We start from the raw sequence: 26594 nt of genomic DNA, 5'->3' as shown, positions 1-26594 counted from the left end.
GTGAAAGGATAGTTTGTAAACATAATACTGTAATTTTACTTTATGTACACCAAAACAAAGAGCATAATAACTTATAAATAATTACAACCTCATATTTTTCCATTAATTTACTGGTCCGCTTGAGATTAAATTGGGCTGTATGTGGCCTCTGAACTGATATGAGTTTGACATCCATGCACCAAACACAGAACCTCACTGGATATCCTCCTGAGATCCATTAATGCATTTTTGTCCTCTGTAGGGGATAAGAGTTTCACAGCTTTACTTAGAAAAAAAAAAAAAATCCTGTCCATCACAAAGGACATTTCATAAAAATTTTTAATTGAAATTGAAATTGTATCTGAAAAACGGTTGCATTATGCTTTTTCCAAACAAGACAATTATTTAATATAAAAAAGCCAAAACATTTACTTTCCTGGGTCTCAGGAGGACATACAGATGGATTTAGTTTTGTTTATTTGTGTATATTCTTCCATATGTACATGGATGTTTTATTGTCACTTTATTTGGGTGTGTACAGTATATACTGAACTCTCAGATGTATACTCTATGTTTTTATACGTACCACACTGTACAGGCAATCCAAGTAAGTGTCAGTCGGAGGTCATGTCCTGCACATATGCTGCTAATGAAGGCTCACAACTCCCTCTACTGTTGTAAAGGATTCAAATCAACCAAAGAAAAAAAAACAGGCACCGCTGACCTAACAGGAAACTAACATGGGTGACAAATAAGTTATATAATTTAACCCATAAAGACCCAAACATCCACCATCTGCTACAGTCATCAACTGATATGAACTGTTTAATCCCTGATGATTGACTAATCCATGTAAATAATTGGTGTAAAATACAAGTTGTCATTTTTTCATGGTCATCAGATATGACTCTTTTGGACGTCCAGAGGCTCCGTTTTGAACATGGAAACAAAGTCATCTTCTACAACATTGATTCACCGGTAAAACCCATGGAGTTGGATCAATAACAGTGGATGGACACACTTGGTTTATATTCAGTTAATGATAGGTTTTGCTGAAAAAGTCACTTTTCCTTCAGTTTTCTCTATTTTTAATATAATAATCCTCAACTTCACTCTGAGTTTTTATGAACATCTACATGATTAGTAAATAAAATGGAAAATACCTGATTTTCACTAAAAAAAACACTAAATACAGAAGACAGTATTACAATAAATGGTGATAAACCACTTGGGAACAGTTAAATATAGAGAAAAAAATCATTTGGGAACTGCCACAAATGTCACACTGGGTCCTTATGGGTTAAAAAGGCAACAGACAAACAGATTTTGACAATATTCCAGACATTATTTGACTGTATTTATGTACAAACCAACATAAGAATAACTTCTGTGGATGAAAGACTGAGCTCGGTTTTATTCAGAAAAGATTTGTTGAAATTTACTGAATAACTACTGCCACTGAGAGTCAGCAGAGACTTACAGAGAGAGAAGTGACATTTCAACATCCCACCCACTCGTGTACATTTTGTCCTCAGTTTACTTGTGTATATCCGATTTACAATTGGTCTGTTTCTGAAGACAATCCTGGACATAAATGGAGTTCATGTTTTCAACAGTGGGTTCTGATTAATCCCCTCTGACAAAATATACAGAAAAGAAAAATATACAGAAAAGTATGTGTAGGATAGAATTGGACAAAAAGAAAACATCACCCATCTGATATTATAAACACAATGTTATATTTATTTATATTAAACTTCTAAACAGTTGAACAGTTGAATAGTGCCTTTTATGCTAATATGTCGACTGAAAAACAAACAGGCAGTGCATCAACCACACAATATCAGAGGAAGGAAGATGATTTACGTCACCCCTTAAAAGTGAAAACAACTGGGAAACGACCGCCATATTATGTACTGGATCCCACAGGCGACACACTGACTGAGGTACAACAGGTATGAGAAGCTTTACTCTCTCTTCCTCACCCAACTTTTAACCATTTCATGTCTGCTGAAATTGTCAAGTCCAGATAAACTGCTACTGAAATCATACTGTATGTCATTTTATTAATGTAGTAAACCAGGGGTCTCCAGTCCTGGTCCTCGAGGGCTGGTATCCTGCATGTTTTAGACGCATCCCTCTCCCAACACACCTGATTCGAATGATCAAGCTCTGCAGAAGGCTGATGATGACCGTCAGGTGTGTTGGAAGAGGGAAACATCTAAAACATACAGGATACCGACCCACAAGGCCCAAGACTGGAGACCCCTGTAAACTATCAGAATGTGAACATTAATAAAAGTTCACTTGAAAGTATAGTGAATATTAGATTATGTGTGTCAAACAAATGTATTTACCTAATATTATTAGAGTGTTTTAATGGTTTTAGGGCTGATTGTTTTTTTGTTTTTTTTCCATTTTTCAAATGCCTACGCTTCAGATTAAGACTCATTATAAAAGCAGACGTTTTCAGTATAGCCTAATGCAAATCTGCACATAACAAATGTTTAACCTACTTTTCTTTGTATAATGACTAGAAATAAATCTCAGTTGTGCCAAAATTACAACACAGTGTCTGAAGTACACAAAATACTGTTCTGGCATTTTTGAAGCATTTGGCACAAGGTACAAATTTAACATCTTTTTTTGTTTTTCAGAAAATAAAAAGTTGACACACTTGGCGATGGCGTATAACACATTCTGTACTGTTGCCCTGTTTCTTCTTAGCAGTAAGTTTTTCTCTCCTACATACACACATATATGTATTGACAGGTGGGCTCACACAGGAAAATGAAACCACAGACATATTTGCAAAGTGGAAACTTAACCGACAGAAGTGTTGCTGCATGATATTAATAACCCCAAAACTGATGTGTTTCTTCTTCTTGTTCTTCCTTTGACTTACTAAGTCTCAGTGATGGCACTTGCAGGTATGTTCAATAAATGACACAAAAATTTAGAATCACCATAGTTATTTAACAAGCAACATATTGTCGAGATAGGAGAAATAAATGTGATTGCTATTTTTTTTTCTTTTTTATGTTTATTAACTCTTTCCCCGCCAGAGCATTTTCCAGTGAGTTGGTAGCCAGCGCCAGCCGTTTTGGTCATTTTCACTAATCTTTGGAGGCTCACTGAAAATGTTGTGTTAGGAGTATGTGAACACTGAATACATCAAAAGAAAGAACAGAACTTCAACTTTTAAACACAAAAAACTATTTTATTCTATCTTTATTCGTTCGTGAGATATAAACATTTGAATATTGGTCATTTTCAGGAAAAAACTGAATTTTGGGCAAAAAGCTGAGAAAATTGCATTTTTTTCAAAGATATTGATTTTCAAGAGAAAACTGATTTCCTATTTACATTTTTGACTCTTTCTTATTTACCAACAGTAACACTGTCTTCAAAATCACAAAATAAAATAATAATAACAGCAATAATAGTAACAAACAGCTCTAAGATATCCCATCATTCCACAAAATGTTAGGGGAATCCACACCAAACTTTAGACCGAACATCTTGTAAAGCACCAGGTTCCTTCTAAACTTTGCACATTTACATACATCAGTTATAAGTCTAACACATAGTAGTTTAGCTTTTGGATATAAACACCTCAATATTCCTCATTTTCAAGAAAAAAAGAAACAAATTCACTAAATACTGCAGATTTCTGGCCTTTGGCTGCACCAGGTCCTCCTGTTGGACCAGCTGCTGTGTTTGATCTGTAAATAATTCTATGGACATCTAGTTATTTATCTCTGTATGAATATATGTATTTATTTATTTCATACAAAAGCCAAATCCAACAGTGTCTTCCCTGTGTCCTGCTGACATTCTACAGCTGAATATGTTCTGTGTCCTCAGTCTGAATCTGAACTCACTCTAACAGATGCAGACTAGCTTTCCTTTGTCTTGTCCCATGTCTGTATGTCTGTCTTCTCCTTGAATGTCCACTAGAAATGTCTCTTTTCTCTTCCTCCTGTCTGTCATTTTCTCCGTGTCGCTCTGTGCCCCTGCCCCCCCCCACCCGCACCTCCGTGTCGGACCTGAGCCGCTCCTTGTTTCCCGTGTTCCGTCTTCGTCTCCCTCACCTTCTATTTCTCCGTTCCTGTCTCTAAATGGTTCTTCTGTAGCTCCATCATATATTGAATTGTCAGACTCTGTCTCCATAATCATCTTTAAGGCTTTTGAAACTGCGCGCGGTTCCTGCAGTCTTCATTTCCTCATTCAGTGACTGCCGCTGGATGCGTTGCCATGGGATACGGAGACTCCAGTGCAAAAACGTTAAACCCGGCCCGTCATTTTTCCGAAAAAGCTGCTTAATTGTTTGTTTTTGGACTAAGGAAAGTAATTCACATGATCCACAACACCTCCAACTACAGTATAACAGTGAAAACACGGATTGACGGAAAATCTCGTCATTGGCGGGGAAGCGTTGGGAAGCAATTGACGGAATATCTCGTCAATGGCGGGGAAAGAGTTAATTTGCTGTTTGCCAGAAAGCCCTGTTACCTGCTACAGGATTGACCCTGGGACGATAGCAGGCGTCATCTGTGCAGATGTGCTACTGACCCTTGTTATTGTCGTTGTTACTTATCGATGTGCCAGCTTTAGACGTAAGAAGATCGAAAGCGGTAAGAAAATGGGCTGTATTTGTAGAGTTTATCTATGTGTACGCTGTAAAAAATTCCAAGTTGGCTCAACTTAAAAAAATTTGCAACCTCGCTGCCTTAAAATATTGATTAAAGCTAGAAAATAATTTCAGGTAATTTCAATTCACAACTAAGTTTCTCCAACTTAAAAGACCAAGTTCACGTGACTTATTGCTTTGTTTTGGAAACTTTCTTTATTAGGTCAAACAAACAAATATTTTTATTGAATCAACAATGGAACTCAAGTAATCTCAACTCACTTTTGATTTAGTCTAACTATTTAAAGTAAATTCAACTCACAACTAAATTGAAATTACTTGAAATAATTTGTTAACCAGATTTAAAAATAAATTGAGATTACTTGACTTACATTGTTGATATGACAAACATATTTGGTTATTTGACCTAAAAAGTTAAGTTCACACAACAAAGAAAGAAGTCACGTGAACTTGGTCTTTTAAGTTGGAGAAACTTAGTTTTGAGTTGAAATTACCTGAAATAATTTGCTAGCTTTAATCAATATTATAAGGCAGCGAGGTTACAACTTTTTTTGAGTTGAGTCAACTTTTTTAAGGAATTTTTTACAGCATAAGAGTGATGGTATTAAATAAGAAAATATCCATTAACTCCATTTTAACACTTATGCTCTTAATCTTTTTTAATTATTGTCAACATTTCTTACTTTTATTAAATGTTTACTTTTTATATTTTTATCTCTGCTAAGTGTTGTGCATCATTATTCATCTCACCAACTCATTATGCTCTTCTTCAACTCTTCAAATACATGATGCTATTATTTAAAACAATACAGTCTCTTTTCCTGTCTCCACAGCTGATAAAGTGTACATGAATGTCCGGGCAAACTGCAAGACTTAACCCAATGATGGTACTTTGAAAGTGTGGATTTTCCAGTATAAATCAAACAGCTAAAATAAACTTACACATTTAACTTCAATGCAATAAACACAAGTGTAATTTCCTGTACATAGTTTAAATTGATTTAGTTTGGTACCTTTTATTGTTTTTTATTTTCAAAATGTATATTGATATTTTCAAAACCAAAAAATAAATGTATAACTTTGAACTTTGAAAGACTGTACTTTTTTGTTGTTGAATAAACTGAACATGGACGTATCAGTCAATGAATCATCTCTCAGTCTGAAAAGTAAAGTTTTTCATAAAATAATAAACTCATTTCTTATCTGTTTCATCACAGTATACAAAAGGGACATTTGAGGGATGTGGAAAATAAATTTAGGTCACATGTTCTTTTATTGTGGTTTTAAGTGGCTAGTGGACACTTCAGCCAAACACATGAGAACACTGTGATCTGCCTCTTCTATCCTTTTATCTGTGTTCTGTGATGTTATGTGACAAAACAAATTCTTGGTACAACCACTCTTGAATAGGTGCTGGGTAGTTGTTGCAGTAGTTGTTCTCATCTCCTGCCGTCAGCCTCTATCTGGAGTGCCTCAAAGTTCAACCCTGGGACCTCTTGTAATTTCTTGCAGTTGTATATTAATTTTCTTTTCCTTACCATTGATCCCAGACAAAAACATTATGTGCAAAAACAAGTACGCCTCCTGTTAGAACATGAAGGTGTGCTTTAATTTCACTGAAACTAAGATAATTACAGATAAAACTGTGGTTCAGCAGTAGCTCAGAGAATACCGCAGCAAATGTGGTCAAACGCCTTCGCTAAACCATAGGTCATGAGGAAATGCAGCCTTTGGAGATACTGTCTTCTGTGGGCTACTTCAGCAGAAACAGCAGGTGTACTGAAACTGACTTTATGCAGCACCTTATCTCTTCAGTGAACTAGTTAAATACACTGATAAAAAAAAACAAAAGACAAAAAGAAGGCCAGACTCTACAATCATGTGGGGATTTCTGAGTCCTCTCACATGAAAATGACCATACAGTGAGGAAATAGTGACACTAGCTTCCTTTTCTGGTATTTTACTCCTCCTAAAAGAGTCACATGATAAGAAGTCTCATCACTGGTGGACAATTCAGCATCTACAAATCGTCCATCCCCCAACTTCAACATCTTGTTTATACGTGTGAAATCTGAAACAGAAGAGAAGGGCGACTGGGTTTCAGCTTCTCCCTCGCATTTCCTCCTGAGACAACTAACACAAACACCAACGCGAAGATGTCCGATGCACTTTGTATCGCAGGTTCACTGTTTGGTGAGTGGTGTGATACGTGTTTTTTCCAGTAGTACATATAGCTACACTCTGTTTCTGTTGGTATTTGACGTTATGCTGACTCTGTCTTTCAGGCACCACAGAAAGTCAACAGGGTAGGTATTATTTTCCACTTTTGATGGATGTTGGTGTGTAGGCTTTTGTATAGTTTTTTTATTTACTGTCTAATTGTGTGTGTTTACCCTCCAGAATGTGGTTCCTGTTACCTAATAAACATGGGGTCTGTTGTGGCCATTATTGCCTGTGACATTATGTTGACCATTTTCATCACTATCTCAGTCTTCTGCTTTGCCAGCGTTCATAAGAGAAGGAGAGAAGTGGGTTTCCATGATGGTGAGTCCTAAACTGTGTAGTATTTTTTGTTGAAAATATACTCATGTCAGCTCAGTGATAGACTTAGCTCATATGCAGCATATTATGTATAAGCATCATACATATGAAGGATTTTTTTTTTTTTTTAAAGCACCTTATGAGGGGAACACTGCAAAAATCTAAATCTTGCCAAATGTATTTTTCTCATTTCTAGTCAAAATATCTCATCACACTTAAATAAAATTAAATAAAATTATCTTGGTAAGATTTCTTGAAATAAGATTTTCAGGATCTACTGTCAAAAAATATATTCTTATATCTCACTTACCAGTTACTCTTTATGTGATTATGTCTTATTTTAAGTGTGATGAGATATTTTGACTAGAAATGAGAAAAATACACTTGGTAACATTTAGATTTTTGCAGTGAAAGTAACGTAAACTTAAATATGCAAGATTCAGTGTGATTTGCAGAGGCATTTAGGTGTGGAAAGAGAGGCGTAATAGTGTAAAAATGTCTTCATCTGTTTAAAAAAAATCAACTTGAGGCAGTAGTTGTGACTAAAATGTTCTGAAATCACATTGGGGAAATCACAGTTAATGTCCTGTTACTTAAATTAGTATTATTTACATATATAATCCAGTATGTGTTTACTTTATGTACTTAAAGTTTGACTGATGAATTAAAATATCTCTGGATGATTTAGTAATTTAAGATGTTCATTAGGTTTAGGCTTAGTTTAGAAGAGTCCTTACGTTTTTTTTGGTGTGTTTTAGTTGCCTTATGGAATGAAAATGCGATCTACTTTGAAGCTCAGGATAATTTCACAAATCTTTATATTTTTATTGTTGTCTTTGTATTTCATCTGTTTGAACTGATTTTTTCCTTGTTTTTTTGATAATGCCATTCGGTGATGGTGATAAGTTTTTATGTGCGATACTTTTTTTTTTTTTTTTCAAACAGGTAAAAGAAGTATTCCATCAACCATATCAAAGAAAATGGTGGCAGAGGTCGCAGAATCACCATACCAGGTAAAGCAGAGCATAAGCCTTAAAGACACCAAATATGAAAGTGGTTATTTAGGGTTTAATATGCATTTGTGTTTAATGATGAATTACTTTGACTTCTTTTAGGAGTTACATGGAGTCCAGTCAGATGTGTACAGTGAGCTTCGACACTATAGGAAGTAAAACAGTGACGCTACAAAAAAATCCTGATGATGTTTTGTTTTTTCTTGTTAAACCCTAATTATATCATGCACAATGGCAACTTGCTATATTTTGTATACTCCTGCAGCATTATAGGAAACAACATAATACATATTATATCTGTTGCATGTTCTGGATTTGCATTGTATCAACAGACTTTTGTGCTACAAATTGTGTTCTCATTCTTGTTTTTTTAATTACTACATGTATATAAGTTATGTATAATATTTGTATTTAACTAGCTGTAAATTAAACTACATTTCAAAACCCAAGTAAAAGAAAAACACATTATTCTGCTTCTTTCTTGTTGTATTCATTGTAGTGAACAATTTCATTTTCACAGTCAAACATCAGAAACTGTATTTAACTTATCTGTCTATAATAGTAAAAAGCCCAGTGTAGATATGTCCAAACTGTCTTCTTTTCATACATTCGTTTACATGAACATATAGCCAAAAATAATTCTAAAAATCTAAATCAGGATGAAAAAGTCCCTGGAGCCTCTGTATGTGGATCCAGGCAGTCTGCTTCCTCTGAGTCAACAGATGGCAGTTTGTGACTCATTCTGAAGAAAAAGAATCTACAGGAAAAAAAAAAAAAAAAACAGAACACACAACTGTTACAGAACATTGCATTAATAGAGTATGAAAACAAAGGTATCATGTCATGTTTCATTGTGTGACAAAATGTAAACATAAAAAACATGTCAAACAGGTCAGGTGGATAAGGGACATTATGTTTGCACCTGAAGTTGGAAAAGATCAAATTCACTCTGAGAGGAAATAAGGACAAATTTAACAAGGTTTGGATGCCTTTCCTGACTTATTTTGACAACATTACAGATGTGATAAACTAGGACTAGTGGAGTATATTTAGATGAAGACTGGTAACTTAAACCAATGCTGTGTTTATTTATTTCATTTCCCCTTTTTCCTTTTATTTATTTATTTATTTATTTTTAATTTCTTAATTTAATTTAATCTTATTTATTTACCTATTCACTTTTTTATTTTTATTATTATCATTCTACCTGAATATTGTACTTTGTTCTATTATTTCTTCTTTATCACAACATTCTCTCTTTTGTATTTTGTGTTCTCTTTTCCTTTAGAGCAGGGGTGTCAAACTCATTTTCTTCCGGCGGTCACATTCAGCCCAATTTAATCTGAAGTGGGCCGGACCAGTCAAATAATTGCATGATAGCCAACAAATAATGACACCTCCAAATTGTTTTAGTGCTAAAAATAACATTCAGTTTTGCCAGTATTTACACTTACAAACTATCCAAACAAAAAGGATGTAAATAACCTGAAAAAAATGAAATTTGTTAAGAAATATAAGTCAAATTTTACCAATATTATGCCTCGACTTATCATTTCTACATGTGCATTACAGATCAGATCAGATCTACAAAGACACTAAACACTTAGTAACAGGCAGAATAATGTTAAAATTGTGCTTAATTTTCTATAGACATTTCAGGTTGTTCATATTTGTTCAGGCTATTCACATTTTATTGTTAAAAGATAGTTACCTCCGCCAAGGAGGTTATGTTTTTGCCAGGGTTTGTTTGTTTGTCTGTTTGTTTGTTTGTTTGTTTGTTTGTTTGTCTGTCCGTTAGTGTGCAACATAACTCAAAAAGTTATGGACAGATTTGGATGAAATTTTCAGGGTTTGTTGGAAATGGGATAAGGAAGAAATGATTAAATTTTGGTGGTGATCGGGGGTGGGGGGGCCCACGGGGGGGGCCACTGATCAGCCTTGGCGGAGGTCTGCGCTCTCCGAGTGCTTCTAGTTTGTTAATGTAAACATTTTCATAATTTAATGTTGTTTGCACTAAATCAAAGAGAAAAAATTGGTGTTGTCATTATTTATAGGTTATTATGGTATTATTTTTGAGTTTGATGGCCTAACTTGCACTTTGCAAATTCATCCTGTGGGCCGGATTGGAACCTTTGGCGGGCCAGTTTTGGCCCCCGGGCCGCATGTTTGACACCTGTGCTTTAGAGGATCTGGGATCATGGGGTGGGGGAAGGGCATGGGGGGGCCATGAGGGGATCTGCTGTGTACATTTACTGAATTTGTGATTTGTATGTGTTCAACTAAAAAATGCCAATAAACAGATTTAAAAACTTAAAAAATAAAAACCTGTCCAATAGTTGTTTCCCATACCAGCTGGATTAGGTATAAATGTAAGACACTAATCAAAACTGTCAAATTCATAGAGGACACTTACTGTTGTATGTGTGATCATCATGAGGATCCTCTCTTAGACAAACTGGACTTGTTATTTTGGGGTGAGACATTACCTGGTAACAATTCCCATAAAGATAAAAATGGTAGTTAACACGTATTATTGATCAAAATGTTTAATTACAAAACAGAAATGTCATACCTGCGGGATTTTCTGAACTGAAAAATTCTCTGGTTTCTGTGGAAATGTTAAAACCAACTATTATGGATGCAATAATTTGTAGGAAAAAATGTTTTGTTTCATGTGACCTGCTTTTACCATCATAGTCTGCATTTCTGCCATGGCCGACAAGAGCAGATTTCCCACTGTTGTTCTCCGGACTGTCCCAATCCCGCAGCCGTCTATCCCGGCCTGGACTCAGAGCACCGTTCAGGTCATCAGCTCTTCTTTTAGTTGAGACACTTTGGAGATTCATACCCTGACTAGTGCTGCCAGTCACATTGGCTCCACTTAAGCCACTCAGTTGTTCTCCAGCATCCACAATTATTCGCTTGTTACTATTAATATCAGTGACTTCTCTGCTTGCCTGTTGATCATTGAGCTCTTTACTCCCGTGGTCCTGAACCAGCCTGCTGCTCATGTCATTCACTTCAGCTTTTCTTGATTCATTTGCATTATTTTCCTCTGTGGGATAAGAAGTAGTGATCTCGTAGCTGTCGGCATCTTTGGGAACATCTAGAAAGAGTAAAAATGAACTGCTCCTCATGTTGTGTGCACTACTAGATATTGTGATCTAGTTAAAACTTACACTTGAGATGCTAAAAAACAGAATATGGTTATGGCAAATTATGTCATATGTACTTCCCATAATATACCCTAAAACAGGGGTGTCAAACTCATTTTAGTTCAGGGACCACATTCACTCCAATATGACCTCAAGTGGGCTGGACCAGTAAAATAACAACAGTGAAAAAAGTTAAATTACATTATGATAATGTTTACATCTACAACGTTTCCTGAAAGATCTGAATAACATGAAAAACTTGAAATATCTTAAGAAAAACAAGTGCAATTTTAACAATATTCTGCCTCAGTTTATCAGTTTATCATTTACACACGTGTGTTACACCTTACATTACAATTACAAATACACAAAACATTTAGTAACAGGCAGAATATTGGTAAAATTGCATGTACTTCTCTTAAGACATTTCAGGTTATTCATATTTGTTCAGGTTATTCACATTTTTTGTAAAAGGATAGTTTATTAACGTAACCATTTTCTTGTAATTTTACTTTTTTTTTTTCCACTAAAACGAAGATAAAATCTGCTGTTTTCATTATTTATAGGTTATTGTGATAAGATTTTACTGGTCTGACCCAATTGAGATGTATTTGTTCTGTGTGTGGAACCTGAATTAAAATGATTTTTACACCATTGATTTTTAATGTCTTCAGTATAATTCATCCTACGGGCCAGATTGGACCCTTTGGTGGGCCGGATTTGGCCCCTGGGCCACATGTTTGACACCTGTGCCCTAAAAGGTAACTTTAAAAAAAAAAAAATAAAGCAAAAAAACAAAACAAAACACTATATGTCTCTCAGTTCTACTTTTAGATCTTGGCTGATTTACTCTAATGAGGAAGTAAAACAATGCAATAAAACAGAAAGTAGGTCAATAAAGCCACAACATTTCAAGTCACAAACCTGTAGTATTTGCAGGTATCATCTTTTCAGTCATTGTTCCAAGTGTCTCTATAAAAATGATAATGAACAGGTTAAGTAATATTCAGTATTTTACACTAATGACAGCTAAATGCATAGAGCTACTTGACACCAACAACAGCACAAGCACTATTTTGCATATCCTTCCAAAATGTACGAGTGAATTAAATAATCTCACCATTCAGGAAGTGCAACTGATTTTCTGTTTGAGCTTAAAAAAAAAAAAAATTGGAGCTTGTGTGTGGAGACTGTGGTACTTCAAGTAAATTTTGGTAATGAATCAACTCTACTGCATAAATATGAATTATTTGTCAATGAAAATCTTTGAAACGTATAAAGTGCTTATGATTATTGTCAGTATACTTCATAAACATGGGAAAAAAAAATTCACTGCCATGTTTACTTCTTCTGTCTTAGCACTGGTTTACCTCTCACTGGAGTTGTTACCACCATACTTCCAACAGGAAAAAGTAGGAAACAACACATGAAGCTGAAACCAAATAAATAAAAGTATCAATAGAAAAATGTACATATCAAGCATAGTATGGAAATGAATCAAATGTCAATGATGAAACAAATGCTTGTAAAAATTCATTTCTGCATTGCAAAATATCAGCACTTACAGGTTCATTCTAGAGTTCTTGGTCCAGAGGAACGTGGCAGAGTCCTGTAACAGTTTGACTGCCATCCTCTGCTTCTGCACTTTTTATTCTGTGTCTTGCCCCAGTTAATTATAGATCATGATGAAATGTATCTGTGGTCAAAGACTGGGTTTTTTGTGTGTGTAAGAGTGCATGACTTAAATAAGCTGAGTTTGCTCAGTTTACAAAGGTCTATTCATTGTGTGCGTTCAGTGTTAGGGTTTCCTGAGCATGTTCACGACCTCTGTCTATTGTGAGTTAATTACAGGTGGTTGGGAAGCTTTTAAAGTGATCCTACAGACTGTGAATTGTTTTAATACACTACTTCACCATTGTCTATTTTTTCTGCACAGCCCTGAAGCCATTTTGCCTCAAAGACCCCTCTTACAATAAGAATGTAATGGACAATAGTCTGAAGCTACGGTTCCCAAACTTAGGGTCAGGATGCAAAATGAGTCACAAAGGTGTTTTTACTCAGTCAACAATGATATGTTGATTAATTTACTGAAGCAAAATAGTGAAGAGTGTTAGAGAGTTTATAAATGTTTACCTATATATTGTATGAAACACAAAGAGGAGGTAAAAGATGTAAAGGGGAAAAAAACAACATAAAAGAAAATGATGTAAAAGACAACAATATGAAAATGACATTAAAGATGAAAATAGAGAATTATATAAAAGATGCAACAAGACAAAAAAAGATGAAACACTATACAAGATTAGACAAAAATACACTAACATTGTTTTGTCAATCAATGAATCAATAAAATGTACACATTAAGGTAATCCAAGATGTATTTTGTATGTTTGGGGTTTTGATCTGAAAAAGTTTGGGAATCACTAGTGCAGGGGTGTCAAACATACGGCCTGCAGGCCAAAACCAGCCTGCCAGACGTTCCGATCCAGCCTGCAGGATGAATTTGTGAAATGCAAAAACTACACTAAAGATGTTAACAGTCAAGGGGTTTCAAAATGTCTCCTAATTTTTAATCTGAAAAAGGTCAAATGACATGATGAGAATATTTACAGACTCTCCATGCACAGTAAAATGTGAATAACCTGAATAAATATGAACAACCTGAAATGTCTTAAGAAAAATAAGTGCAATTTTTACCATAGATCCACTGTGATCCGTAAATTATGTTAATAAGATGAGACATAATATTGTGGAAATTGCACTATTTTTCCTAAGAAATTTCAGGTTCTACATGGTTGTTTAAGTTATTCATATTTTCATAATACAATTGTATATTTTTCACACCAACAGAGAAAAACATTGGATTATTATAGGTTTTTATGCTATTATTTTACTGGTCTGACATCACACTGGGCTGAATTAAAGTGAGTTTGACACCCCTGCTCTAGTGTATAGAAAAAGAAATATCCTAAAAGCCATGCCCATGCATGTATGCACCGTTTCATCTCTTGGAGCAGAAATGAGGTCAGCTGAGGTTTCAAGAATAGTTTGATGCTGCATGATTTCAGACATGTGACTGAAGAGCTGGACTTTATGAAACCATGGAACATCATGGAAAATAATGGGAAGGGTGGATGTGGTATATCATACATGTTGTAATAAAGTATTTCACACATAATGCATTTAAATGTACATAGTGTAAGCTTAATAAACCATCTACTTTATACCTTAGAGGATCCAGAGACCAAATGTTATTCACACGAAACGGTTAGATCACAGTAACTGACAACCTCAGCAAACGAACGGTAACGACTAAATCACTACAGTTCGTTCGTTCCACTCACGTTAAACTTTCTGCCAGTCGAATGGACTTGTTGGTGTCAACAACATATGTAATTTTCCCCCATGAAAAGAAAAATCAGAGCGCCCTCTGCGGGAAAGGCTGTTCGCACTAAGCTCTTGATCCCAAGCATCGCCATATTTGACGTCCTAACAACGCTGAGAGGTAATCGTGTTATTTTATCACGAATCGTCGTGCGTTTGGATCTATCGTTGAGTGTTTCACAGGTGACGGAAAGCAGAGAACAAGTAACACAATTGCGTTACCATTCCACTGTTAGATCACAGTGTTTGTTGGATGTTTTTTCAAGGCGTTGTCAGTCAGTTGCCTCGCCAGCCACCAGGCTATTCACTCCCGTAGCCTGCTAGCTTAGCACTTTTTTACCTTTAGGAAATATATTTTTCGAAGAGTATTATTGGGCTACACATTTATAATGACCAAGTGTGTATCACTTTTATTTACTGTGGGCGGAATTGATATTTCTCTCCGCTAGAGTCTTTTTTTACTGTGATCTGAAGGTAGTTGTGACTTTCCAACCGGCTTTTCCAGCTAGCTAATGCTAACTAGCTAGCTCCAACTGGCCGGTTTACCTGGTGGCTAGCTAACAGTTAGCTCCACTACACTTGTACAGGCCGTGGGCCACAGGGTTTGTGCGCACTCTTACCTTTTGGTTAAAGTATTAAGCGGGCAAACTGGCCATTTCCGAACCAGTATGTTATGTCAAAGAGCACCTTGATAGCACGTTTCACACAAGTCCGCTGATATATTGAGTATTACTAGTTAATATACAGTTGGCATATGTTAGCTCAGATAGTTAGCTCATGATTGCTTAATTCACAGCATTGATTTTAATCAACCTACTTTCTGTCCTTTTTTCTACAGGAAATACCACCGTTGTGTAGCCCCTAGTAATGACTGCATTGAACCCTGTACCTCCTGATTAGACTGGTTGGATGCCCCCATTTAACATTCAGGTTTCTCCATTTCACAAGCCACCATATTTAAACACTAGACACAACTCATTTAGTTTTAGAGGCAATGTTTTTGTCACATGTTGTCTGTGGTGTGTTCCTTTTCGGTATAAGTCATTTTTAGTAAGTATTTTGATGTTTATATGCCAGAAGTATTTGCACCAATATGGAACACATCAAGCTGAATTTCTTATCTAAATGAAGTGTTTTATAGGATCATAAAAGAACATTTCTCAGTTCCACATTTGGTGTTGAACTGTACTGGGTTCTAACCGGGTTTTGTTCCGTTTTACATGTAGCTCTTTCACCAAAAAGGCATCTCAGCTGCTCCAGTTCCAATTCATCAACAACCCTCATCATCCTGGAGGGAACCTACCAGGTAATATCTTATTTTAGAGTTACTACATTTTCCATCATTTAAGCCATCGTAGTGTTGTGCATGGAGTGTTGCATATTTAAAGTATTCATGTTGTCCATTTACACTGCTGTAATTTCAACTAATATTTAGTTATGTCTGTTTATTCCTGCTTTAGGAGATTTAGAGACTATCCTGTGTAGAATATGTCTGGCCCTGTTCCAAGCCGTTCTCGAGTTTACCCCGATGTAAACACACAGAGACCTCGGGAATACTGGGACTATGAGTCCCATGTTGTTGAATGGGGGTAAGGCAAAGGGAATTGTTGGTGCTTTAGTTGTTTTTGTGTTGTTTTGTTAGTTAAGCTATCTCAGCCATTTTCATCATGGCTGTTTGGTCTCTTTGTTTTTCTTTTACAGCAACCAAGACGACTATCAGCTAGTCAGAAAACTAGGAAGAGGCAAATATAGTGAAGTGTTTGAAGCCATAAACATCACAAACAATGAAAAAGTGGTCGTCAAAATACTGAAGGTATAGAGACATGTAGAAAATGGCACATTGTTATGTTTTTTTCCACTAATGTAATGAGATTTTAATGGCTCTACAATAATTCCTGTTTCCTCAGCCGGTCAAGAAAAAGAAAATCAAGAGAGAAATAAAGATCCTTGAGAATCTGAGGGGTGGCCCAAATATCATCTCACTGTTAGATATTGTCAAGGATCCTGTGGTGATTTTCTTCTTTTTTTGAAAGTACAAATTTGTTAAACATTTAAGTGTAAGCTCTCAACTTAAAAAGTGTATTTTGTGTGTGTTTTATTTTTTAGTCACGAACTCCTGCCCTGGTCTTTGAACATGTGAACAATACAGACTTTAAGGTAAAGTCAATGGATCATTGCATTTTTAGATTTATTTTTTAGTATACTTTTACAAAATAATTTAATCTAATGACATGTATTTTTCCCAGCAATTGTATCAAACCCTATCTGACTTTGACATACGGTTCTACATGTACGAGATCCTAAAGGTAAGAAACACATTTTAAATCATTAATGCTATACTAAGTTGTAGAACACACAAGACATGTTGTTCTCTTTTCTTTAAAGGCTCTGGATTACTGCCACAGTATGGGGATAATGCACAGAGATGTCAAGCCACACAATGTCATGATCGATCATGAACACAGAAAGGTACTGTCCCACCTGCAGATCGTTCTCCTCAAGTTTGGTGTTTTCTACTTTGTCCAACAATGAGAATTTATAACTTCAACTTTTTTTTCTTTCCATTCAGCTCCGTTTAATTGATTGGGGCTTGGCAGAGTTCTACCACCCAAACCAAGAATACAACGTGAGAGTGGCATCCAGGTACTTCAAAGGACCTGAACTGCTGGTAGATTACCAGGTGAGGCCTCCCTCTCTGCTGTCATTGTTTAATGGTGTTGTTTATTCAAAAGATAATCAGAATGTGTATTGTTAAATTATATAGAAGGAAGCTGTGGGATTAGATGAAGCCTTGTGGCCTTTGATTTTCAGATGTATGACTACAGCCTGGACATGTGGAGTTTGGGGTGCATGCTGGCCAGCATGATCTTCAGAAAGGAACCTTTCTTTCATGGTCATGACAACTATGATCAGGTATTTATGAAAAAAATCTGTCGTCTGTTAGTAATCTTAGTAGTCTGTGTATGGTCTTGAAACAGTTCTACCTGTTTTACACTGCCTCACCACATTTTTCACACACCAGCAGTGAAACATTCAAGATTAGTTTTGATTTTAAAAAAAATAAAAAAAATCTACATTTCTATAATTGGGATTGTCCATGATAGAATAAACTACTTTAAAGAGATGTACATATTGTTAAAAAAACAGCCTGCATCTTATACTCCTCCAAACCAAAACATGACTTTTTAACTAGGGCTTTGTCTAACATTTATTTGACTGATCCGTCAACAACAATCCCAATTGTTTTATTTTGTATAAAATGGCAGAAAATTATTTTTTTTTTAAAAAGTATTTTCCAAAGAAGCAGATGACATCCATAAATGTCTTGTTTGGTCCCAATATGGTCAACCTAAATATATTGAGATTAATCTCAGAGGAGGAAAGAGAGAAATTTTGACTCTTTTTCTTCAATAAAAAATACACTTATAACAGATCATCAATACCAATATATAGTCATCAGTTAATAGTGAACAACTAATAGATGAATTGTTCCTACTTGTGCTGTTTTGATGTTAATAATGTTTTGTTTTCCTTGCAGCTTGTGCGAATTGCAAAAGTACTCGGCACAGAGGACCTCTATGACTACATTGACAAGTACAACATTGAATTGGATCCACGGTTCAATGACATTCTTGGAAGGTAAAACATCCCCAGTCTTTTGTCCATACCTAACTATGATCAAATATTTGGTTGTAACGGTTGCCTGACATTTTTCTGTTTGTATTGTATCCTCGTTTCACAGACACTCACGTAAAAGGTGGGAAAGGTTTGTGCACAGTGAGAATCAGCACCTGGTCAGCACAGAAGCTCTAGACTTCTTGGACAAACTGCTACGCTACGACCATCAAGCCCGGCTCACAGCCAGAGAGGCCATGGATCATCCCTACTTCTGTAAGTTGACTGTTTTTTTGGTTTGGTTTTTTTTTTTTTGCTGAGTGAACTGTCTCAAAATAACACTGAATGTACTAACTCATTTGTCTTGTTTTGTATCAACACGTGTTGTTTCTCAGATCCCATCGTTAAAGATCAGGGAAGGGGGGCCACTCCTGGAGGGATGGCTGCCAGCTCCACACCTGTCAGCTCCTCAAGTATGATGGCTGGTGAGTTCTCCTGTTCATCATCAATAATAAGTAACAGAGAATTCAGTTATTTTGGAAATCCTCTTGCATTTGGATTTGGAAAAGACAAGCAGCTAATATTGCATTTGTGATAATCTCCAAAACAAAACCTAACGAACCTCCTCTCTCTTCCAGGCATCACCTCAATGTCCTCCTCACAGCCACTGGCTAACATTGCTGGATCACCTGTCATCTCTGCCCCCAACACTTTGGCCACACAAGTCCCTGCAGCCACTGGGGCTCAGCCCTGAAGCCACTTCCCCCCTGTGTCTGTGTGCGCTCATGGCCATGTCCTGCCTAGCTCTCACTGCAGCCTCGGGCCATGGCTCCCCTTTTTATGTTGAAAATAACAAAGAAGATTTAAATTGCTTTTCACATTCAGTTATATTTTGACACCTGGACTTGACAGAAATGTATTGTTGCACCTGTCAGGATTATTAGAATTAATTTGGGTGTGTTATTTGACAATGCCATTGTCGAGAAATTCTAATAAGATGTAGACATGAAGAGAATGGATAATAAAATTTATTTTGTATGTTCCAAATATACAGTCTTGCTTGAAACTGTTTGATGGGGATCCTGCTGTATTACACTGTGAACCTTTACACGACTTCACAAAACAGAGTCAGGAATCTGGTGTGCCCCGACTAACAGTGCTTGATGGTTGCACACGATGTAATGTGCAGCAGTTGTTGGTGTTTTGAAGTTGTTAGACGCTATCATTCTTTAATTGGACTTTTGTAGATATTCTACAGTTACTGTCAGGTTGCATGCACCCAATGCTGAGTATCACAGGGTCAATAGTTTGCCAATTTTATGTTTCTTTCACTTCTGTATGTGTATGTATGTGTTCATGTTTGTTTTTTATGAAGTCTCTTACACATGATTTTGATTACATAGACAATTTTGTAACTTCTTTTGTTTTATGTTGGGAGGACTCATCACCTACAAAAAACAACTTCAAAAATAAACAATTTAAACAGGGTTTTGCAGGAACTATATGTTATTGAGTATACTGTCTGATGGCTGTTTGCACTGATAATATCTAAGTGGGTTTTAGGTAGAAGAGTGTCGGTGTGTTCCACAAAATAATTTAATTTGCAAGATGAAGTTGTACTAAAGGATTTACAGTATTACAGCAATCTAAAAGAGGATTTCAGATGTTGAAAAATAATTTCTCTGAGGTTTGTGTGAATGTTGCATAATGGTTTTTCAATATCTGTACAGGTGTGTGTGAGAGAAAGTGGATGTATGTATAAATGAATAATTTTCTACACAATCCTGGAATAATAGTTGAAGGTATGAATGAATACAGCTCATACAGTATTCTAGTGAGGATCAATACAATAAAAGACAGAGTGACAGCAGCGACTCATTCAGATCATTTTTGTCAGTGCTAATAAGAACAAAAAAAAATGTAGCCTCTGTCACAGGCCATTTTAGATTTATAACAAAGGCTGCAAATCCAGCAGAATCAACAATAAATTCTGTGTTAGTAGACTTTTAAGTTATACAAATGTTGTTACACTTGTAAATGGACTTGGTTTTATTTCATAAAGTATTTAGCCAACTTTCTCTGCATAGAGTTCATGTAGATGGCAGTTGAGTTAAGATGCAGAAGCTCCGACCATTTGGAGCCATGCTGCATTCAGGTGCTCCCCATGGGTTGAAAATTTGACCACTCTAAATTTACATAGCATTTAGATACTCTTATGAAGCTATTTTATGAGTAAATGAGCTAATACTTTTTTCTTTTTTTTTAAAATTATTTTTTTTTATTTATTTATTTTTTTTATAAATGGATGCGGACGTAAAAACACATGTCCACATTATGTAGCCTAATTTAAACTTTTCGGTGGGAAAACGTATCTTTTAGCACCATTGCTCAAGTTGTCTCGGTCTGACCGTAAGATCTAACTGATGTAGCAACTTTATCTAGTGTAGAAATATGCAGCACTACGTACCATGAGGGGTACGAATATAGTAAGGATTATTACATAAAAAGTCAGTTTAAGAACAAGTTAATTTACATATTTCCGATAACTCTGAACGCACCATTAGTCGCGCCTGCTATGGCACGCCTCGGCTGTCGGGGTTTTTATAAAACGCTGTGGAAAGTCGTGTTTATCGTGTGCTAAAATGGGTAAAGGAGTGATCATTTCGCTGGTGGTTGCTGTAATAGCAGCCCTAATCGGTGAAAGGATTGTAAATATAAGGTAATATGGACGGAGACGGCTGCTGTTGGCGATTGTTTTTATGTTTTCGTCTGTTGATACAATAAGTTTTATGTGGGTCACCTGCTTTGATACAACTTCTGACCTGGAAACTTTGCAGGAAAAGGACGCTAGCCTCCAGGGAGTTGGTCCAGAATCACCTACCTGACTGCGTTTTCATCCCAAATCTGAGTAAGTAACACCGTAATACTTTAGATGCACTTCAGACTACTTTAGTGTTCACAGTGCGGCTGTGCTTTCAGATGGAGGCTCTGAGGATATAACTATACTTGGAAACGGCCTCGCATTCATCAGCACTGTAAGTATTTAAAGTTGCAAAACTGTCCAATACCCATCCCCAAAAGAGCAATGCACAACATTTAATATGTAGATCCTGCTATAAAGTCCTTGCATTTCCCCATCACTGTCCATGCATGTCTCTGTCATTTCTTACTTCAGTGTTCTTGATGACTTTGCACAGTACAGCTATTGTTTGTTTAACCCACAGACTACTACCCAAGATAAACCTGCATTATTTACTTAAAGAACATGAACTTTATTCAGTCATTTAATTTTCTACTTTTGTATTTGATAACATTCACTGAAACTGGAACAAACAGCAGGGGGTTGGGATGGGGTGGGGCGCATTACTTCTACATCTGGACTTTGATAATTTATTTCACATCAATCTGATGTAATTATTGTTAGTAAAAAGTGTAAGTGCATGTTTTTTGTCTTTTTGAATAATTTATTATTATGATTATTATTATTACTGATTAGTCTTTTGTAAGGTTCCTAATCTGTCGTGATTTTTTTATGTCTTGTAATGGGATTGTTCATGGACTCAAGAAGATCAATTTATCATTTTCAGATGTCGTTCTGTATGCCAGGGGTGACAAACATATGGCCCGCAGGCCACACCTGGCCAAACCCGTTTTCATTCAGTAGCCATTCAGCCCAATGTAATCTCAAGTAAAACAAGTGGTGCCAGGCACAACAAAGCCTGCCCCTCGCACGTATTTTGCCCATTATTACTAAATGGGAAGATTTTAAAAATCATAAAACATTTTAGCTTCAACCTACTTTTCCCAAAATTTAATGACATCTATTCTGGGTCACTGGCAATCTATAAATCCAATTTGGTATGAATTCAACCAACAGTTTTGCTGCTAAAGTGTTAAAAAACAAAGAAACAAACAAACAACCCAAAACAATACCCCTTGCCTACCTGCCCTTCAGGGGGGTGGGGTAATAATGGCATAATAACTTAGAGATAATGACAACTTTAAATCTTTTTCTTGGGTATTAATGTAAAAAGTAAAGTAACATTTGAAAATATTTTATTTACAAGCCATCCTTCCAAAAGATGTGACTAACCTGAATAAATATGAACAACCTGAAATGTTGTTCATAAGTTGTAAATAAGTTCAGTTTTAACAATTTAATGCCTGTTACTAAATATTGTGTGCATTTGTAAATCCAAAGTAATAATTAGCTGTTAAAATTGCACTTCAGCTTGTACACGGTTGTTGTTCATGTTATTCATATTTTCATAATGTTAAGCTTTTTTTTTTTTTACATTAAAACAAAGAGGAAAAAGTTGGATTGTTATGATTATGATAATTATTTGACCACCCTGACCCCCCCCCGTATGCTGCTTATGTGTGAACTGGTGTCATTATCATATGTCTAATACATACAGTTAGTGCCTGACATGGCAAGTTTTGGGTCTTCTTTTGGAGATCTCTCCTCATATTCTCACACTTACATCTTTAATATCTCAGGGTTTGAAGTACCCTGGAATGCCATCCACGGATGAACCAGGAAAACTCTTCACCCTAGACCTGAAAGAGCCACGGTTGAAACCATCAGAGCTCCGCATGCCCAGAAACTTCGATCTTGAGTCATTCAACCCTCATGGCATTAGTGTATACAGCGATCCGAGTGGTAAAAGATCACTTATGTTAATTAATATACCACACAATGATGTGCTTGACTGACATGACAACCTATGGTTGTGTATATGAGGAACACACACTTTTTTTATTTGCAGATGACACGGTATACCTGTTTGTCGTCAATCACCCTCAACACGGGAGCCAGATAGAGCTCTTTAAATTTATTGAGGACGACTACTCTCTGGTGCACTTGAAAACCATCAAGCATGAGCTGCTCCACAGGTATAGCTTGTTAACATATTCACACGATAAGCATTAATACAATCATTTGGCGTTTAACAAAATATATCATCTTTTTTTCTCTCAGTGTGAATGATATTGTTGCAGTCGGGGTGGAGAGCTTCTATGCAACCAACGATCACTACTATACCCATCAGATCATGAAAGGAATAGTGGAACCTTTACTGGCTCAGCCTTGGTCTAACGTTGTGTACTACAGTCCTGAAAAAGTAAAGGTGGTCTCTGAGGGATATTACTTTGCAAATGGCATCAATATCTCACCAGACGAAACGTAAGTGTTATATGGAGGTAAAGGCATATCATCATATCATATCATGTCTCCAAAAATATCTGATCTTTGGCACTTGTCTCGTACATAGGCACGTATATGTGGTAGATCTGTTAGACCACAATGTGCATGTGCTGGAGAGGAAGGAGGATGATGCATTGGTGCCTGTGAAGGTAAATATTACAAAACATAATCAATATGAAAATGCACTAGAACGTGGAGCCACAGAAGTACAATCAAACCATTGTATACTAATGATTGTGTTAAGAAAATAATAGTTAAAGACACCATGGTAACATTATACATAACTTTGAACTAGTGCAGGGAAATATACCAGATGGACAGGTATTCCAGTTTTAACCCATACTGTGAATTTTCACAAACCACTATACTGTTACATAAGTTATACAGTAGCTGTAATGCTTTAAAGAGTTCTACAGTTGCGGAAAAAGTTATTAGACCACCCTTGTTTTCTTCAATTTCTTGTTCATTTTAATGCCTAGTACAACTAAAGGTACATTTGTTTGGACAAATATAATGATAACAACAAAAATAGCTCATAAGAGTTTAATTTCAGAGCTGATTTCTAGCCATTTTCCATGTTTTCTTGATAATAACCAAAATCACTTCACTTCTTACATCAGTAGCTATGGCATTGTTCTGCCAAAAACAGTGCTTTTAGGCATTCCATGTTTTCTTTTCTGTCTATTTTAGTCTCATGATACACACAGGAGTTAGTACTTCATTGCATAACCATTGTTTTTGATGACTTTGATGGCCTAATAATTTTGCCACGTCTGTATGTAGTATTGCTGTTGCAAAGTTTCAACATCAGGGGGATGTCACACACTAGAACACACAACAATCACACAATGAATCAACCTTATGTATGCAGAGACTGTTACACTCACTGAATAAAGTATGAAGCTCATTGTTTACACATATTTGTATTATAGGATCATCGAGTTTTGTTATTCAAACTAAACCTCATAGCCAGTTATTTTAACAGCCATTCAAAATAACAGTCTTATAGTTATCAGATCGTTTACATTATAACTCTGTTAGCTTAGCTTTGCTCTGTAAAACCAAAAATTGCCTCAGTTTTCTACACTGAAAACCTGTTTGGAATCACCCAATCAAGGTCAGAACTGTCACTGTTTAGTCTGAATCGTGGATCAACAAAAACAATGAACCTACCAGTTAATATCACATAAGAGTTTTCTTTTCTACATATAGCCCTTTTAATAGGTTCAGACAATGATTAAAACAGTGAACTGGAGAAATGTCTTACATGCTTTTTTATTTTAGGTTAGTTTACAGAGTTTATAAAACTTGATGAATTATTATGTTTACATTTGGCAGCCATTTCAAATTAACTGCTTCCTTTAAATATTGTAATAAATATCCGACCGAAACCTTTTATATTTTAAATTTTACATTAATCAAATCATCATTATATGTTTGAAATTAAGATGATTCAGTGTTAAATGTACTCCTGACAGTAGAATAAGCCACAAACCTATTGAACCAATCAGAAAAGAAAGAAATATGTAAATGTGCCAGAGTGTTAGAAATGATACCATGGTGTATAGTTTTGGTCATCAGTACTATGAATTTCCGTCCTCACCAGGCTGTGGCAGTGGGTTCACTCTGTGACAACGTTGAAGTTGATCCTGAATCTGGTGACCTGTGGTTAGGCTGTCACCCCAACGCATGGAAGGCGTTGTTTTTTGACCCCAATGACCCACCTGGTTCAGAGGTTTGACTGTTTTCATTTTCCTAGAAATAACTTCATAAACTTTATAATTATTGTCTGTCTGTCTGTCAGTGAACCTGTTGTAACTCTTCTTTGTGTTTCTTCTGTTTGATTCCTGCAGGTTATCCAAATCCAGAACATTCATTCTGATCAACCTGTGGTTAAACAGGTGTACGCTGATGATGGTCATGTGATCATCGGGTCTTCTGTAGCAGCTACCTACGGGGGAAAGCTGCTCATTGGCACAGTTTTCCACAAAGCTTTATCCTGTGATTTGGTGTAGCAGTGAAGTTAATGATTTCATGTACAATTCTGTGGAATCAGGGGTGTCGTCAACTTTTAAAGCACAATATGGGGACAACGACATTTTTTTTGTAAAGCTTTGCTCAAAGATGGTGATTGTAATAGCTGGTATATTATTATAACAGTGCAGGTGCAAGGATAATCTTTGGCTTTGTCCTAGACATTGCTTTAAGATGTACACAAGGACTGGACTGTGTGTGTGTCCTCCAGGAAATACTTTGGAAAAGCTGGTGTCATTGCTATAGTCAAACACTGTGAAAGAGTTGTGCGACAATTTGTTTGATAAAAATACATTTTTCCCTAATCACTTCCTTCTGTATGTTGTGTAAGGAATGGCATTGGATTTTTTAAATTGCCTTTTTGTGTCTAAATGTCTTCCCAAATGCTGAGGGTACTAAAAAAGGTGTCACTGATTCATGGATTTTATGGTAAAGCAATAAAGAGACACATGGTGCTACTGAACTGTACACAACTTTTTTATTTTTATTTGAGTTCTAGTGAGGTAGTCAGTCAGAAGACAAACACAAACTGAGATCAGACCTGTGTAAATAAAAAGAATGCTTACTGTAGATGATAAATGTTGGTCCAAGTAAATAGACACTAAAATGGTACAGCACAATTCCAGACAGGCTTTGGCTTTTGACAACATTACTGACATAGGTTACATCAGATGTGGGTGAATACTTTTTTTCTTCAAAACTGAGTATTGGAATGACATGCACCAAATATCCTCCACTAAGGCCTTAGTCAGTATCCTATACCCTCCATAAGGGTTTTTTCACAATTCTATTTATTAGCAACATTTGCTTTCAGTCTCTATTGCTTTAGTTCAATTAGCTCAACTATTTTTTTTTTTTTGATTAAGTGAAATTTAACAATAGTAGTGACAAAATGGTTAAACTACAACACTGTGACTATGTTTATGACCTTCCATACATAAAAACACTTTAACCCATAAAGACCTTATAAAAGGCCTTATTTTAAGTGATGTATCGCCATTTATTGCTATATT

At 36.0% G+C, this 26594-nt stretch overlaps 4 protein-coding genes across 6 annotated transcripts; 3 read left to right on the top strand and 1 right to left on the bottom strand.

Annotated features, from left to right (window-relative positions):
• The first annotated feature begins 5897 nt into the window (after positions 1–5897).
• Positions 5898–8631, top strand: tyrobp (transmembrane immune signaling adaptor TYROBP). The gene is made up of 5 exons (XM_030157078.1): positions 5898–6826; positions 6919–6939; positions 7034–7177; positions 8120–8187; positions 8290–8631. The coding sequence occupies exons 1-5, from the start codon at positions 6790–6792 to the stop codon at positions 8344–8346; spliced, it is 327 nt and encodes a 108-aa protein (XP_030012938.1). The 5' UTR covers positions 5898–6789; the 3' UTR covers positions 8347–8631.
• A 43-nt stretch (positions 8632–8674) lies between these two features.
• On the bottom strand, positions 8675–13048 carry LOC115434942 (uncharacterized). The gene is made up of 7 exons (XM_030157077.1): positions 12908–13048; positions 12713–12774; positions 12267–12314; positions 10877–11293; positions 10760–10795; positions 10601–10673; positions 8675–8944 (listed from the first exon to the last, which is right to left on the bottom strand). Exons 1-6 carry the CDS (start codon positions 12970–12972, stop codon positions 10618–10620), a joined length of 684 nt encoding a protein of 227 aa, XP_030012937.1. The 5' UTR covers positions 12973–13048; the 3' UTR covers positions 8675–8944; positions 10601–10617.
• Positions 13049–14758: 1710 nt separating this feature from the next.
• Positions 14759–19829, top strand: LOC115435703 (casein kinase II subunit alpha-like). Of its 3 annotated transcripts, none has more exons than XM_030158294.1 (15): positions 14759–14847; positions 15565–15656; positions 15953–16032; positions 16187–16315; positions 16428–16539; positions 16634–16735; positions 16833–16883; positions 16973–17032; positions 17112–17195; positions 17296–17406; positions 17538–17639; positions 18265–18365; positions 18469–18617; positions 18737–18826; positions 18980–19829. In XM_030158294.1, exons 4-15 carry the CDS (start codon positions 16215–16217, stop codon positions 19093–19095), a joined length of 1179 nt encoding a protein of 392 aa, XP_030014154.1. In that variant the 5' UTR covers positions 14759–14847; positions 15565–15656; positions 15953–16032; positions 16187–16214; the 3' UTR covers positions 19096–19829. The 3 variants fall into 3 exon arrangements, with proteins under 3 accessions (XP_030014154.1, XP_030014155.1, XP_030014156.1); XM_030158295.1 differs by having other exon boundaries at positions 14780–14909; XM_030158296.1 differs by lacking the exon at positions 14759–14847 and adding an exon at positions 14909–14930.
• A 1089-nt stretch (positions 19830–20918) lies between these two features.
• LOC115434830 (serum paraoxonase/arylesterase 2-like) lies at positions 20919–26049 on the top strand. The gene is made up of 9 exons (XM_030156946.1): positions 20919–21060; positions 21179–21249; positions 21321–21376; positions 22842–23004; positions 23111–23237; positions 23323–23526; positions 23615–23696; positions 25154–25282; positions 25401–26049. The coding sequence occupies exons 1-9, from the start codon at positions 20984–20986 to the stop codon at positions 25560–25562; spliced, it is 1071 nt and encodes a 356-aa protein (XP_030012806.1). The 5' UTR covers positions 20919–20983; the 3' UTR covers positions 25563–26049.
• The last annotated feature ends 545 nt before the right edge of the window (positions 26050–26594 follow it).

Source organism: Sphaeramia orbicularis, chromosome 16 (genome assembly GCF_902148855.1).
Source record: "Sphaeramia orbicularis chromosome 16, fSphaOr1.1, whole genome shotgun sequence".
NCBI classification, from domain to species: domain Eukaryota; kingdom Metazoa; phylum Chordata; class Actinopteri; order Kurtiformes; family Apogonidae; genus Sphaeramia; species Sphaeramia orbicularis.
The sequence above is the reverse complement of the archived record's forward strand: the minus strand, read 5'-3'. Positions and strand labels throughout refer to the sequence as shown.

Bases quoted from the DNA above. Each gene is read 5' to 3' on its own strand.
- tyrobp (XM_030157078.1), top strand. From the start codon at position 6,790: ATGTCCGATGCACTTTGTATCGCAGGTTCACTGTTTG. The intron at 6,940-7,033 runs GTAGGTATTATT...TTTACCCTCCAG, and splicing joins CACCACAGAAAGTCAACAGG to AATGTGGTTCCTGTTACCTA. The intron at 7,178-8,119 runs GTGAGTCCTAAA...TTTTTCAAACAG, and splicing joins AGAAGTGGGTTTCCATGATG to GTAAAAGAAGTATTCCATCA.
- LOC115434942 (XM_030157077.1), bottom strand. From the start codon at position 12,972: ATGGCAGTCAAACTGTTACAGGACTCTGCCACGTTCCTCTGGACCAAG. The intron at 11,294-12,266 runs GTTTGTGACTTG...TACTCTTTCTAG, and splicing joins GATACCTGCAAATACTACAG to ATGTTCCCAAAGATGCCGAC. The intron at 10,796-10,876 runs GTAAAAGCAGGT...ACATTTCCACAG, and splicing joins CAGAAATGCAGACTATGATG to AAACCAGAGAATTTTTCAGT.
- LOC115434830 (XM_030156946.1), top strand. From the start codon at position 20,984: ATGGGTAAAGGAGTGATCATTTCGCTGGTGGTTGCTGTAATAGCAGCC. The intron at 23,005-23,110 runs GTAAAAGATCAC...TTTTATTTGCAG, and splicing joins TGTATACAGCGATCCGAGTG to ATGACACGGTATACCTGTTT. The intron at 23,697-25,153 runs GTAAATATTACA...CGTCCTCACCAG, and splicing joins ATGCATTGGTGCCTGTGAAG to GCTGTGGCAGTGGGTTCACT.
- LOC115435703 (XM_030158294.1), top strand. From the start codon at position 16,215: ATGTCTGGCCCTGTTCCAAGCCGTTCTCGAGTTTACCCCGATGTAAAC. The intron at 16,884-16,972 runs GTAAAGTCAATG...TATTTTTCCCAG, and splicing joins TGAACAATACAGACTTTAAG to CAATTGTATCAAACCCTATC. The intron at 18,827-18,979 runs GTGAGTTCTCCT...TCTCTCTTCCAG, and splicing joins CTCCTCAAGTATGATGGCTG to GCATCACCTCAATGTCCTCC.